The sequence below is a fragment of the Trichomycterus rosablanca genome, chromosome 1 (assembly GCF_030014385.1).
Source record: "Trichomycterus rosablanca isolate fTriRos1 chromosome 1, fTriRos1.hap1, whole genome shotgun sequence".
NCBI lineage: Eukaryota > Metazoa > Chordata > Actinopteri > Siluriformes > Trichomycteridae > Trichomycterus > Trichomycterus rosablanca.
Window position 1 is genome coordinate 15,813,900 of NC_085988.1, and position 15,895 is coordinate 15,829,794.

A 15,895-nucleotide genomic window follows, 5' to 3' on the forward strand; every position below is an offset into this window, starting at 1 on the left:
TTCCCATCAGTTGTTAATATGGCAGGAATGTTTTTGAATTAAAAGACCCACCCCCCCACCCAAAGTGAACTTCGCTTCACTTCATGACTGACCACGTTTTAATCGTTCTTATTTTACTATCTGGGGCAACACGGCGGCTTGGTGGATAACACTTTCGCCTCACAGCAAGAAGGTCATGGGTTCGATCCCCAGGTGGGGCGGTCCGGGTTCTTTCTGTGTGGAGTTTGCATCCGGCTTCCTCCCTCCCACAATTCAAAGACGTGCAAGTGAGGTGAATTAGAGATACTAAATTGTCCATGACTGTGTTTGATATTAAGACTTGAGCTGATTAATCTTGTGTAATGAGTAACTACCTGTCCTGTCATGAATGTAACCAAAGTGTGTAAAACATGACGATAAAATCCTAATAAATAAACATTTTACCATCTGACCATCCAGGCAAATTTCCTCTTAGCATGAGGCAGGGGTGTCTAAACTACAGCACCCCTGTGTTTTGTATATGTGTGAGGGAGACAATTCCACACAGTTGGACCTGCCAGTCATTGTGGAAATAGGTGACTGTTTTTTCAGCTTGAGGATATATTGGAAACAAATGGTAAGGGGACCTGTCAATCACTGTGATTGTTTTTCAACATGGGTAATAATGGAAACCAAATGGTGTAAAGTGTGGGAAAGAGGGGTCCATGTCATAAACAAGTGATGGAATGGGGTCTGTATGTTTGTTCATGAAATAGGAGTAGGTGAAGTTGGTAGGATAAATAGAGGACCAAAGGCAATGCTAGTCAGTCATTACATGGGATGGCTCGGTTTGTTGTGTGTTCGCTGTAATATGCAATGAATCTATACCTTTTCTGCTACTTCTGGTGGTGGTTTGATTTCTTTAGTTAAAGTATGTTGCAAGTTAAGTTTTTGACACCACAAAGTGTTATAATCTTCCCATTACAATTATAAACTGGGGAGTGAAATTAGCAAAACCTTAGCTTACACAACATGTCAAAGATAGGTAGTCACTCAAATAGTCAAGTAGGCCTATTATATTTTTATTACTTATATTACAGTGAGTCTGCGGCCTGTGTTTGCCTATTTCCTACTCTATTTGGCCTCCAACAATTAAAGTTTGGCCACCCCTGACTGACCGTTTGGGTATTCTTTCCAACATTGGCAAAGAGACCAGTGTTTGGTGACCACTCCTTGTAACTGGAGCTTTATTTAGTCACCAGCTGTGTTAATCATAATCACCAACAAGGCATTACGAGGCCAAACCACAAGGTTACACGACATAACAGAGCTGTCTACACCACCATATGAACCATTTAATGAATCATTTAAGCTGCCGTGTGGTGATATTCTTGAACAGTTGCAGAAAGCTCTGAAATCACAAAGCTATCAGTACATCTAAGTACCTTACAAGTATATGTAAACAGCTAACTTTGGCCATAAACAAGACATGATACTAAAATACAAAGAAAATCTGGCTTTTCTTTGGCAAGAGTACAAATCTGAGTGTACCATAGACCTACAAAATTACCCTCATGTCATGGCTCATTCTAAAATGTCTAGTAGTATGAGGTACAAGCAACAGTTCTAGTCTTGATAGATATGTATATGATTCTGCTGTACCTCCATGGCTTTTTTCATCATTCTGGCATCAAATTCAGCTGGAGTCATCATCAGTCCCATGACGAGATGGCACAGGTTTTTGGAGAGTTCTGACTTCAGATCTGCCATGAGATCCTGAGTAACAGAATACCATCATATCAGAATAGAACAGGAACACTATACGAGGGTCGAATATATGTCAAGATCTCTTACCCGGCCCAGGATCGATTTGAAGGCCTGTCTGACCTCCTGCCTCTGAGCATTGTTTCTCTGTGTAACAATGTTAATTATGGCGTCCTCATCCGTACCTGAGAAAAAAAACAAAAAGGAATGTGATGGGTCAGTGTGATGGGTGAGATGATCCGTCTCTCCTTGAAAAGGTTGGGGGGTATTCCAGATGGAAAATCCAGAAAAAAGTGAATACAACAGAATTAATACTTAAATAAAGCCATTTATGGGTAAAACCCATTCTATTCCCATCTATTAAACTCCTACTCCTCCTTACGCATCATCAGTATGACGAATTTTGCTTACCAAAGCCCTTCATGGCTTTCCTCAGGTCCTGAGCATCACTGCCAGGGTCGAAGTCTGCACAGGGCTGAATGGTTCCTCTCAACTATAAATAAAAATAAGAAAGTAAAATCAGAACTAGTAAGGATCATAAATACTGTTGCTCAAGTGCTATGCAATGCAGCACTGATGCTGGCCCAACATTTAAAAAAAAGTTGTTTTACTACATAAAATGTACCTTTACCTTTCAGAAGTTTTGCTTTTAAAGCTAAACGAAGCTCTGTAATTGAATTAGGATTGAATTACATTATACACGATAATGTTGGTACAATGTATGATTGCAGTCTGGGGGATAATCAGCGTGATTAATTGCATGTACACCTTAAATCTTGGATGTACATGCATAAAAAAACAAATACAGTATACAATATTATTCAACCACTTTTGTTTTTATGTTATTTAGGTACAGTGCACATATTCAGTTCAAACACACAACATGTACTTGAACCTGTACATGTACACAACATGTACTTTGTACCTACAGTAATGGCCATCAATATTGGCACCTATTTCAGAAAATACAATACTTTTCCCAGAAAATTGTTGTGATTACAAAATCATTTAGTATCAACATGTTTATTTGTATTGTTTGCATTGAAACAGCACAAACGTTATTAAAAATAATTTTACTTCTAGCTGTTCATTTCTTTTATTAGAATTTCAACGTCATGTTTTACACACTTTGGTTACATTCATGACAGCACAGGTAATTAGATTCATCATTTCACAAGTTTATTGTCAAACACAGTCATGGACAATTTTGTGTCTCCAATTCACCTCACATGCACGTCTTTGTACTGTGGGAGGAAACCCACGCAGACAAGGGGAGAACATGCAAACTCCACACAGAAAGAACCCAGACCGCTCCACCTGGGAATCGAACCCAGTACCTTCTTGCTGTAAGGCAACAGTGCTACCCACCAAGCCACCGTGTTGCCCGCTTCTAGCTGTGTTCAATCTTCACACACAGAGGAAACAATTTGGGCTCTTGGGTAGCATGGTACACCGAACTGGTGAGTTCAAATCTCAGCAGAAACACCAACCTGGTTGGGCATCCAAACAAACACAATTGGATGTGTTTAAGGAAGGGAAGGTCAGATGTGGGGTTTTTGCCACTGCCGCTGCAAGATGCAATCAGGTGCTGGTGTGAGGGAGGGGGTTGGATTAAATGGAGCTTAGCGTGACTCTCCGTACATGATATGGCTCTGTGTGTGGAACCCAACACCAGCAGGTGATAAGCAGCTGGAGATTGGACATGTATCAGAGAGGGTGTGTGTATTATTTTACTTTGCATTATATCTAATAATATCTAAAATGTTTAAAATTTAGTAGTACTAAAATAAAGAAATGTGTTTTTATAGTAACAAATTTTTGTTCATTTATTAATTTACTGTTTTCAGTGTGTAATGAAATTGGTGCCAATAAAACTGACCATAATAGCCATAATGTTTAAAAATGTGAATTAAATATGTGCACTGGATGCTAATTAAATAATACCAAAAGGGCAAAAGGGGTTAAAACGTTTTTCCCTCACTGGAAAAACATGCACACAAACCCAATCAATGGAGCACACAGAACATTCCCTGACATGTGATATAATGTTAAATACTTCATGTCCATCTACCAGGTTTCATTCATTTTGTTAATGAGGTAAAGTGAGCAAGGTCACATGACACTGGTGTTACAGAAGATCACTTTCCCTTTCTAATCCTCACCACACACACACACACACTTTACCACACGTACAGTTTAGGAAAATGACCCACGTTTTCACGGAGTTAAGTGGGACAGTGATAGCCTAGTGGGTAGAGCGGAAGATTGGCGGTTCAAATCCTGCCTCTGCTATGCAGCCACTGTTGGGCCCTTGAGCAAGGCCCTTAACCCTGTCTGCTTCAGGGGCGCCGTACAATGGCTGACCCTGCGCTTTGACCCCAGCTCCCAAAAACAAGCTGGGATATGTGGAAAAAGCATTTAACTGTACTGTACTTGTGTATATGTACAGTGTATCACAAAAGTGAGTACACCCCTCACATTTCTGCAAATATTTCATTATATCTTTTCATGGGACAACACTATAGACATGAAACTTGGATATAACTTAGAGTAGTCAGTGTACAACTTGTATAGCAGTGTAGATTTACTGTCTTCTGAAAATAACTCAACACACAGCCATTAATGTCTAAATGGCTGGCAACATAAGTGAGTACACCCCACAGTGAACATGTCCAAATTGTGCCCAAAGTGTCAATATTTTGTGTGACCACCATTATTATCCAGCACTGCCTTAACCCTCCTGGGCATGGAATTCACCAGAGCTGCACAGGTTGCTACTGGAATCCTCTTCCACTCCTCCATGATGACATCACGGAGCTGGTGGATGTTAGACACCTTGAACTCCTCCACCTTCCACTTGAGGATGCGCCACAGGTGCTCAATTGGGTTTAGTCCATCACCTTTACCTTCAGCTTCCTCAGCAAGGCAGTTGTTATCTTGGAGGTTGTGTTTGGGGTCGTTATCCTGTTGGAAAACTGCCATGAGGCCCAGTTTTCGAAGGGAGGGGATCATGCTCTGTTTCAGAATGTCACAGTACATGTTGGAATTCATGTTTCCCTCAATGAACTGCAGCTCCCCAGTGCCAGCAACACTCATGCAGCCCAAGACCATGATGCTACCACCACCATGCTTGACTGTAGGCAAGATACAGTTGTCTTGGTACTTCTCACCAGGGCGCCGCCACACATGCTGGACACCATCTGAGCCAAACAAGTTTATCTTGGTCTCGTCAGACCACAGGGCATTCCAGTAATCCATGTTCTTGGACTGCTTGTCTTCAGCAAACTGTTTGCGGGCTTTCTTGTGCGTCAGCTTCCTTCTGGGATGACGACCATGCAGACCGAGTTGATGCAGTGTGCGGCGTATGGTCTGAGCACTGACAGGCTGACCTCCCACGTCTTCAACCTCTGCAGCAATGCTGGCAGCACTCATGTGTCTATTTTTTAAAGCCAACCTCTGGATATGACGCCGAACACGTGGACTCAACTTCTTTGGTCGACCCTGGCGAAGCCTGTTCCGAGTGGAACCTGTCCTGGAAAACCGCTGTATGACCTTGGCCACCATGCTGTAGCTCAGTTTCAGGGTGTTAGCAATCTTCTTATAGCCCAGGCCATCTTTGTGGAGAGCAAGAATTCTATTTCTCACATCCTCAGAGAGTTCTTTGCCATGAGGTGCCATGTAGAATATCCAGTGGCCAGTATGAGAGAATTGTACCCAAAACACCAAATTTAACAGCCCTGCTCCCCATTTACACCTGGGACCTTGACACATGACACCAGGGAGGGACAACGACACATTTGGGCACAATTTGGACATGTTCACTGTGGGGTGTACTCACTTATGTTGCCAGCTATTTAGACATTAATGGCTGTGTGTTGAGTTATTTTCAGAAGACAGTAAATCTACACTGCTATACAAGCTGTACACTGACTACTCTAAGTTATATCCAAGTTTCATGTCTATAGTGTTGTCCCATGAAAAGATATAATGAAATATTTGCAGAAATGTGAGGGGTGTACTCACTTTTGTGATACACTGTATATATGACAAATAAAGGCATTCTTCTTTGTCTTCTTCTAAATCATATTCCATCAGGTGTCTTTGTTATATGTACACGTATACTGTGTTTGTAGTGGTGACCCTGAGTAATGAAACTGGCAGACGTTCGAGATGCTGATTATGTTAGCATGTCATGCCATGTGCACATTAACAAAAGCCCCGCTGATAGAGGACACGACTCCTCAGGAGCCTGTTGGCTGATCACCTAAAGCTTCATCCCAGCAAGACAGAGCTGTTACTTATTCCTGGAGATCAATCTCCAACCCAAGACCTAGTCATTTCTCTTGATGACTTTCAGATCAAACCATCTGACAAGGCACAAAACCTTGATGTTGTCCTGGATAGCCAGCGGTCCTTCTCTCTTCATGTAGCCAACATGACAAGATCATACTGGTTCCTCCTCAAAAGACAATTAAAAACCCACCTCTTTACTAAGCACTTAAACTGAGAACTAACACGTACTTACTGCCGCTCTTATTCATTTCTTTAAAAAAATTATTCTAACAGGGTTTCAGCAGATTTGTGTTCTTGGACTGTCAGGAAATGTTTACTATGGAAGCTCTTCTGTAAGTCGCTTTGGATAAGAGCGTCTGCTAAATGCCAAAAATGTAAATGTAGGAGCTGTTTGGACAGGTAGCTCTGTGTGTGTATGATGGGTTCTTGGTCATAGAAACTTATGGTGATCAGGGATGTTGGGTTGCTGTCACTCTCTGCTGTGCCTCTCTTGTCCGATCACTCAGGTGGGCGCTGATGTCCTATGAAAGTCTTCATGACCTTGTTACCTGCTCCCTCTCCCTTTTAGTTATGCTGTAATAATTAGGGGTGCCGGAGTCTAAAGCTTCTCTCTGTAACACTGACATTTTACTCTTAATGATTTCACATTGTAAGTACATCTTCTGTTGTTTTACCATGAGGTGGTTCTGACGGAAACATGTTCCCCCTCTTGAGGTTAAAGACTGCAAGTCGAGACTGTAGTGCCAACAATGCTGCTTCTACTAGATGTGATGGGGACCTGGCGTATTTGCACCAAAAATGTCCAGAACTTACAATGGACTTTATCACAGACTGGACTGAACAATGAAGAACTAGTTATAACTTTCAGTTCAATTTAATTTTTTGATTGTATGATTTGTGTTAATCCTATTTATTTAAATTATCCTCCAGGCCACCCAAAGAGGATGGTACCTGTTGAGTCTGGCTCTTTTTTTTTAAGGGAGTTTTTCCTTGCCTAGTTGCTTTGAGACAATGTCCATTGTAAAAAGCGCTATATAAATAAATTTGACTTGATTTTGACTAAAGCGATGTGTGCCACTATAAGAATTAGGTGTTACAGACCTGGACCTTGGACATGGAGCTGATCTCCCACATCTTGTAAGCGAGCTGTGCAGCTTCAGGGAAAAACTCCCCTGCTAAACTGAAATACAAAAATCATAATAATTTTAAATCACATGTATCATGAAGAACTTGAGAACTTCAGAAACTAATCCATAGATTTAAAATGGAAATTTTAAGAGCGTGAGGTTTAAAGACTGATCATGCATTGATCAGACTGATCAGAGACAGTCTCCAATGATGTTGGTTGTCGAGAAATGCTCATGGTCCAAAATGAGCTTCTTTAATATTGTATGGGATGATGCTAATACGGGCAGCACTCAGAGGCACAGCAGTAAATTATGCTAGCCGACTAATGCTGGGATCTAGGTTTGAATCCCCAGCGGTGCTATCAGACGGTCAGGCATCTACATATAAACATGATTAACTGTGCCTAAAGGAGAACCAGTTGTACTGACAGTAATTTTAAAGGTAACTTGTTGCTCTGTGTTGTTTTAACATTTAGGTGCTTTTAATAATTTTGCTTCTAGCTGTGTTAAGTCTTCACTCCCAGAGGAAACAATTTGGGCACTTAGGTGGCATGGCAGTCTAACGCGCTAGCATACCATTGTGGAGTGTTCAAATCTCAGCAGAGCCACCGACCTGGCCGGTGTCCACACAGACACAGTTGGCAGTGTCAGCTGGAGATTGGATGCTTATCTGAGGGGGTGTGGGTGACACTGACCAGGATAAAGTGGTGGTAAAAATGTGAAAATGAAATTAAAAAACTTGGTGGCAACAGTATGCATAAGGAGTTATCCTGCTCCAGCCTGATGGTGCCTCTGTGGTCAAAGAGAGGACCATTAAGACAATATTTAGTTTTTGAAGTTTGGTGTGTAGATACTTCAATGACCTGCACAGAGCTCTGACCTTAAAAATCTTTGACACCTTTGGGATGAATTGGAACATTGATTGTTAACCAGGCCTTCTAGTCCAACATGGGTGCATGGGGTTATAGAATGGATTAGCAGTCGGTTCCAAAATCTTGTACAAAGCCTTCCCAGAGGAGTAGAGGCTGTTATAGCTGCAATAGGAGTAATATTACTCATATTAATGCTGTAACAGGCGGATTGTGCCTTGCTACTGAAGCACGAAGAGAAACCCCGCACCTGAAGGAACTGAAAACTGAACCCAAGTGCAGGATGCTTAACCAAAATGGGAAAATACAAAAAGGGAAAATAAATGCTGTGGCCAAAATAATGGAAACATCTGCAGCCCGCAACGGAGAGAGTGGATAGAACAAGGATAGTACAGAACTAACTGGTTATTACAAAATGACCGGATACTCTGGTCGTTTGTGACAACCCAGCTCAAAAAAGAAAAATATCAAACAGCGGACAGCAATACACAGGCGGCACTCCAACCCAACCAAGCTACATGGATTTACAGGTGGAGTGTGCTCAGGAAAATGGAAATTACATCGCCTCGGGGGCAACTTCTCTTCCAGGGTGGTTCCATGGTGTGGCCAGGACTATAATCATCGTTCCTATTAAAAGATGAAGGTATGCTGGCATCCCACACCATAGAAAAAGAGGACCGGACCAAGACTGGCATCACGGTTCCAGAGAAAAACCAGGTTTCCTAACAGAGGAGCTGCCAAATCTGTAAGGCAGAAACCATGATAAATAGAAACACTCCCACCTGGAGCGAATTAACGTATATGAGGCGCAGGTGACTTGTCAGTTAAGAGGAACTGACACATCAATTACCTCAGTGCCCTCACTGCAGGCCATAAATGGCATTGAAGATGAAGCAAGATTCTGTAAATGGGCCCAGCAGGACCTGTTACAAATGCCCATGGTTTTGGAATAGGATGTCCAGCAAGCTCATAGTATACTGTTGTAAAGCAGTTGTGAACTTTTGCCTTCAGGTCTTATGTCCCATGTCCTACCTACAGTTAAAGATGTGTTCAGACACTTACTCATCATCTCCTCCACACAGCTTTAACAAAGTACGCTTGTACTCTCCAGATGTGTCGTCCTGTAAGAGATCAAATATGGTTACAAAGGATATAATACACATCACCACATGCAATTTTATATGTGTTTATATATATATATATATATGTATATTGTTTATGCATTTTTCTCCCCTTTCTCTCCCTTTTAGCGTGTCCAATTGCCTGATTGTGCCATGCTTCCTCTCCACCAATACCAATTCCCGCTCTGATTGAGGAGAATGAAGCTAACCCATGCCTTCTCCGAGAAGTGGGCAGCATGCAGTATGCATTTTGGCACCTACACTTTGATGAGTGCAGTGCAGATCAGCACTGTGAACGGAGAGACACACCCTGACAGCAGGCTTTTCCCATCTCTGTGCAGGCAACATCAATCAGCCAGCAGAGGTCGTAATTGCATTAGTTATGAGAGAGTCCCTATCCGGCTTTTTTTAATATCCCGCCCCTATCTGAACAACAGACCAATCGGCAGGCAGAGCTGAGACTCGATACAATGTATTCGAGACCACAGCTCTGGTGTTCCAGCGTGTGTTTTTACCGCTGCGCCACCTGAGTGGCACGTTTATATATATTTAAATAATGAATTAATGTATGAGCAGATGTGCCAAAAATAAAAAGACAACACCCGGGTATGAATTTAGACTTAAATATAGTGTTTAGTGTCAACACGGAGGGAAGTACCTGAATCATATTGTATAGGGATTTCTCATAGTGTAGCCTGAAACATTCTCGAATGTCCAGCATGTCGATCTCAGAACGAGAGATCATGATCCGGATCAGAGTGTTATCAGCCGTACCTAAACCCTGTGAAAAGAGGGAGGAAGTTCAGTTTAGCACAAGGACACGAACACACACCCACTGTACATATTAACAATAGCTAAGAATTCTGTACATCATGGTTTTTAGACACACGCTTAAGTAAAATCGGACGTCCTCAACGAGCCAAAGACACACTATGTGTCATATCAAATACACTATATGGACAAAATTATTGGGACACCTTTTCTAATTATAGTATTCATGTGTTTCAGCCAGAACAGTTGCTAACAGGTTTAATAAATCAACACAAAGGAAATTATATGCTTCCAAATTTGCCCCAATAGTTTAGAGAAGGCTGATTTCTGATCCAGCATGATTGTACCCCATGCACAAGGCAAGGTCTAAGGTGCCCAGGTGGCGCAGCAGGATATTCATCTAGCTCCCCGGGTTCTAATCTCAGCTCTGCTACCGGTCAGCAGTACCTGCAGCAGACTACATTGGTCACTAGTCTGCTTGGTGGGAAAAGACCGGATTTACAAAAAAGGGAGTGGGGTCTTCGACGCTGTGTAAGGACCCTGGTTAGTTGCCCTAGGCGCCTGTACAAAAGAGATCAGTGTGTGACTGAAAAAGAAGGGATTGGTGAACTGAACACATGTCCAGCGGGGATGGGGGGGGTGTAGCAATCAGGGGGGCGATCAGCGATCAGACGCGATCAGGGTCCCCAGCAAGTTTTAAAAAGCTTTTAGCCTCTCTCCCGAGAAGGTTTCTCACAAGACTTCAAAGCATTTACTCAAAAGAGCATTTGTATGGCTGGGCACTGATGTTGGTCGAGAAAGTCTCCGTTGATGTTCCAGTTCATTCCAAAGCTGTTCAGTGGGGATAAGGTCAGGGCTCTGTGAAGGCCACTGGAGTTTCATCATCACTGGAACATCAGATGAGGCTTTCATGACCAACATCAGTGCCCAGCCATACAAATGCACCACAGTGCCCACAGACGTACCTTCTCACAAGAGGGGCTGTTCTAAACAGATCACTATATTTTGATACCATTTGTTATTAAAATGGAATGTCCAACAAGCTCATGGTCAGGTGTCCAAATACTTTTGTCCATATAGTGTATAATAGAAATGAAAAAATTAGTGATTACGTTTCCCAAGATATTGTGAGGTTAGAGCCCAAACGAATCAATGTCATTTTTCTCTGTCTTCAGACCGTGACCACAAGAGAGGATTGAACCCAAGACTTTAGCAACCATGTTGTTGTGTGGCACCCACCCACTGAGCGACCTCTCCCTCAGCCGTGTTAATCAGCTGCATGTGACCCCCATGACAGGATTATTGACCAAATCTGATTTCTTGCAGTAATCCAGCTCTTTCGTGGACAGACCCTTCATTATAAATTACCTTCATTGACTTGTAGAGGCGTTTGGCGAAAAACATGGGACGACTGCGAATACACTGCACTGAAATACACAAACACAAACTCAAATCAGCACCGCATACCAGTCCTACCAGTCCTCATTCAGGGTGTGTTCGAAAAGCTAGCGCGCTGTCTACATAGACGCATTTTACGTCATCCCGTGCGCGCTCCCGAGAAGAAGGCTGTTCCAAATCCTAGATGCCTTAATATCCTCACTACTGAGGCATCTTAAAATTTCAATGTTATTTTGACTCCAGAACGAGTGAGCATCGGAAGCGTCCTTAGTGATCAAGGCAATCCCAGCATTCAGTGCGGCAGCTCTTCTCTTACAGAAAAATAAAAAAACATGGCTGACGGGGCGGAGAAACGAACGAGTTATTTTCAAACGTAAATAAATTATTACTGATTTTTAACTTGTTTAACTAAGTTTAGGCTTATCTCAGCGAATGTAACTGTTTTCGGTACACGGAGGGAGATGTTAGTTGACATGCTAGCGTGTTGTGCCACCCCATCCCATTGGTTTGAAAGACTAAATGCTAAATGCGAAACCCGATGTTATCGCTGTCTACGTAGCGCGTTCGAATAACCTGACTTATAAGTCGATGACTTATTAGAATCTTCTCTACTGAGGCAGCTGCCTATGTAGACAGTAAGACAGCAAGGCAGCTCACTAGGTTTTCGAACACACCCTCAGTCTCATACAGTCAGAACAGAACCATCGGCCTTGTTGGCTGGCCAATCAGCTCCTACTTGAACAATGATTGGCTAGTCTGTAGTAGGTTTGAGATGTCAACAAGATGATACATATTAATATAGAAGTCATGATGTCATTTTGTCAATTTTAGAAAAATATAATAATAAATATATATATTTATATAAACATATAATAAATAAACATGTTGTTCGATTTCGGGAGACATTAAATAGTTCCTATGAAGCTTGCAAACCCAAATGCTAGGCTAAGGGTAAGTCGCTTAATATAGCTAAAATGCTAAGCTAAAATGTTAAGTTGCTCATTATAATTGAGATGCTAAGCTTAGTATAGCTAAAATGATAAGCTAAGGGTAAGTTGCTTACTATAGCTAAAATGCTAAGTTTAGAATAACTAAAATGCTAAGCTAAAATGGTAAGTTGCTTGGTATAGCTGAAATGCTAAGCTTAGTATAGCTAAAACGCTAAGCTAAGGGTAAGTTGCTTAGTATAGCTAAAATGTCAAGCTAATCTAAAGCAATAAGTTGCTTTATATAGCTAAAATGCTAAGCTTAGAATAGCTAAAATGCTAAGCTAAAATGGTAAGTGGCTTAGTATAGCTAAAATGCTTAGCTAAGCAAAATGGTAAATTGCTTGGTATAGCTAAAATGCTAAACTAAAATGGTAAGTTTCTTAGTATAGCTAAAACGCTAAGCTAAGGTAAGTTGCTTAGTATAGCTAAAATGTCAAGCTAATTTAAAGCAATAAGTTGCTTAGTATAGCTAAAATGTTAAGCCTAGAATAGCTAAAACACTAAGCTAAAACGGTAAGTTGCTTAGTATAGCTAAAATGCTAAGCTTAGTAAAGCTGAAATGCTACGCTAAAAAGGTAAGTTGCTTAGTAGAGTTAAGATGCTAAGCTTAGTATAGCTAAAATGCTAAGCTAAGGGTAAGTTGCTTACTATAGCTCAAATGCTAAGCTCAGAATAGCTAAAATGCTAAGCTAAAATGGTAAGTTGCTTAGTATAGCTAAAATGCTAAGCTTAGTAAAGCTGAATGCTATGCTAAAAAGGTAAGTTGCTTACTATAGCTCAAATGCTAAGCTCAGAATAGCTAAAATGCTAAGCTAAAATGGTAAGTTGCTTAGTATAGTTAAAATGCGAAGCTTAGTAAAGCTGAAATGCTACACTAAAAAGGTAAGTTGCTTACTATAGTTAAGATGCTAAGCTTAGTATAGCTAAAATGCTAAGCTAAGGGTAAGTTGCTTAGTATAGCTCAAATGCTAAGCTAAAATGTTAAGTTGCTCATTATAATTGAGATGCTAAGCTTAGTATAGCTAAAATGATAAGCTAAGGGTAAGTTGCTTACTATAGCTCAAATGCTAAGCTCAGAATAGCTAAAATGCTAAGCTAAAATGGTAAGTTGCTTAGTATAGCTAAAATGCTAAGCTTAGTAAAGCTGAATGCTATGCTAAAAAGGTAAGTTGCTTACTATAGCTCAAATGCTAAGCTCAGAATAGCTAAAATGCTAAGCTAAAATGGTAAGTTGCTTAGTATAGTTAAAATGCGAAGCTTAGTAAAGCTGAAATGCTACACTAAAAAGGTAAGTTGCTTACTATAGTTAAGATGCTAAGCTTAGTATAGCTAAAATGCTAAGCTAAGGGTAAGTTGCTTAGTATAGCTCAAATGCTAAGCTAAAATGTTAAGTTGCTCATTATAATTGAGATGCTAAGCTTAGTATAGCTAAAATGATAAGCTAAGGGTAAGTTGCTTACTATAGCTCAAATGCTAAGCTCAGAATAGCTAAAATGCTAAGCTAAAATGGTAAGTTGCTTAGTATAGCTAAAATGCTAAGCTTAGTAAAGCTGAATGCTATGCTAAAAAGGTAAGTTGCTTACTATAGCTCAAATGCTAAGCTCAGAATAGCTAAAATGCTAAGCTAAAATGGTAAGTTGCTTAGTATAGTTAAAATGCGAAGCTTAGTAAAGCTGAAATGCTACACTAAAAAGGTAAGTTGCTTACTATAGTTAAGATGCTAAGCTTAGTATAGCTAAAATGCTAAGCTAAGGGTAAGTTGCTTAGTATAGCTCAAATGCTAAGCTAAAATGTTAAGTTGCTCATTATAATTGAGATGCTAAGCTTAGTATAGCTAAAATGATAAGCTAAGGGTAAGTTGCTTACTATAGCTCAAATGCTAAGCTCAGAATAGCTAAAATGCTAAGCTAAAATGGTAAGTTGCTTAGTATAGCTAAAATGCTAAGCTTAGTAAAGCTGAATGCTATGCTAAAAAGGTAAGTTGCTTACTATAGCTCAAATGCTAAGCTCAGAATAGCTAAAATGCTAAGCTAAAATGGTAAGTTGCTTAGTATAGTTAAAATGCGAAGCTTAGTAAAGCTGAAATGCTACACTAAAAAGGTAAGTTGCTTACTATAGTTAAGATGCTAAGCTTAGTATAGCTAAAATGCTAAGCTAAGGGTAAGTTGCTTAGTATAGCTCAAATGCTAAGCTAAAATGTTAAGTTGCTCATTATAATTGAGATGCTAAGCTTAGTATAGCTAAAATGATAAGCTAAGGGTAAGTTGCTTACTATAGCTCAAATGCTAAGCTCAGAATAGCTAAAATGCTAAGCTAAAATGGTAAGTTGCTTAGTATAGCTAAAATGCTAAGCTTAGTAAAGCTGAATGCTATGCTAAAAAGGTAAGTTGCTTACTATAGCTCAAATGCTAAGCTCAGAATAGCTAAAATGCTAAGCTAAAATGGTAAGTTGCTTAGTATAGTTAAAATGCGAAGCTTAGTAAAGCTGAAATGCTACACTAAAAAGGTAAGTTGCTTACTATAGTTAAGATGCTAAGCTTAGTATAGCTAAAATGCTAAGCTAAGGGTAAGTTGCTTAGTATAGCTCAAATGCTAAGCTAAAATGTTAAGTTGCTCATTATAATTGAGATGCTAAGCTTAGTATAGCTAAAATGATAAGCTAAGGGTAAGTTGCTTACTATAGCTCAAATGCTAAGCTCAGAATAGCTAAAATGCTAAGCTAAAATGGTAAGTTGCTTAGTATAGCTAAAATGCTAAGCTTAGTAAAGCTGAATGCTATGCTAAAAAGGTAAGTTGCTTACTATAGCTCAAATGCTAAGCTCAGAATAGCTAAAATGCTAAGCTAAAATGGTAAGTTGCTTAGTATAGTTAAAATGCGAAGCTTAGTAAAGCTGAAATGCTACACTAAAAAGGTAAGTTGCTTACTATAGTTAAGATGCTAAGCTTAGTATAGCTAAAATGCTAAGCTAAGGGTAAGTTGCTTAGTATAGCTCAAATGCTAAGCTAAAATGTTAAGTTGCTCATTATAATTGAGATGCTAAGCTTAGTATAGCTAAAATGATAAGCTAAGGGTAAGTTGCTTACTATAGCTCAAATGCTAAGCTCAGAATAGCTAAAATGCTAAGCTAAAATGGTAAGTTGCTTAGTATAGCTAAAATGCTAAGCTTAGTAAAGCTGAATGCTATGCTAAAAAGGTAAGTTGCTTACTATAGCTCAAATGCTAAGCTCAGAATAGCTAAAATGCTAAGCTAAAATGGTAAGTTGCTTAGTATAGTTAAAATGCGAAGCTTAGTAAAGCTGAAATGCTACACTAAAAAGGTAAGTTGCTTACTATAGTTAAGATGCTAAGCTTAGTATAGCTAAAATGCTAAGCTAAGGGTAAGTTGCTTAGTATAGCTCAAATGCTAAGCTAAAATGTTAAGTTGCTCATTATAATTGAGATGCTAAGCTTAGTATAGCTAAAATGATAAGCTAAGGGTAAGTTGCTTACTATAGCTCAAATGCTAAGCTCAGAATAGCTAAAATGCTAAGCTAAAATGGTAAGTTGCTTAGTATAGCTAAAATGCTAAGCTTAGTAAAGCTGAATGCTATGCTAAAAAGGTAAG

At 40.0% G+C, this 15,895-nt stretch overlaps 1 protein-coding gene across 2 annotated transcripts in view; it reads right to left on the bottom strand.

Annotated features, from left to right (window-relative positions):
• anxa6 (annexin A6) overlaps positions 1–15,895 on the bottom strand; it is a 92,633-nt gene that overhangs the window by 44,240 nt on the left and 32,498 nt on the right. For both annotated transcript variants that reach the window (XM_062985938.1, XM_062985855.1), the window contains exons 11-17: positions 11,272–11,330; positions 9,791–9,913; positions 9,074–9,132; positions 7,117–7,195; positions 2,134–2,215; positions 1,813–1,907; positions 1,621–1,734 (exon numbers count right to left, since the gene is read on the bottom strand). In XM_062985938.1, coding sequence (XP_062842008.1) covers positions 1,621–1,734; positions 1,813–1,907; positions 2,134–2,215; positions 7,117–7,195; positions 9,074–9,132; positions 9,791–9,913; positions 11,272–11,330 — 611 coding nt within the window. The remainder of the gene's footprint in view (positions 1–1,620; positions 1,735–1,812; positions 1,908–2,133; positions 2,216–7,116; positions 7,196–9,073; positions 9,133–9,790; positions 9,914–11,271; positions 11,331–15,895) is intronic.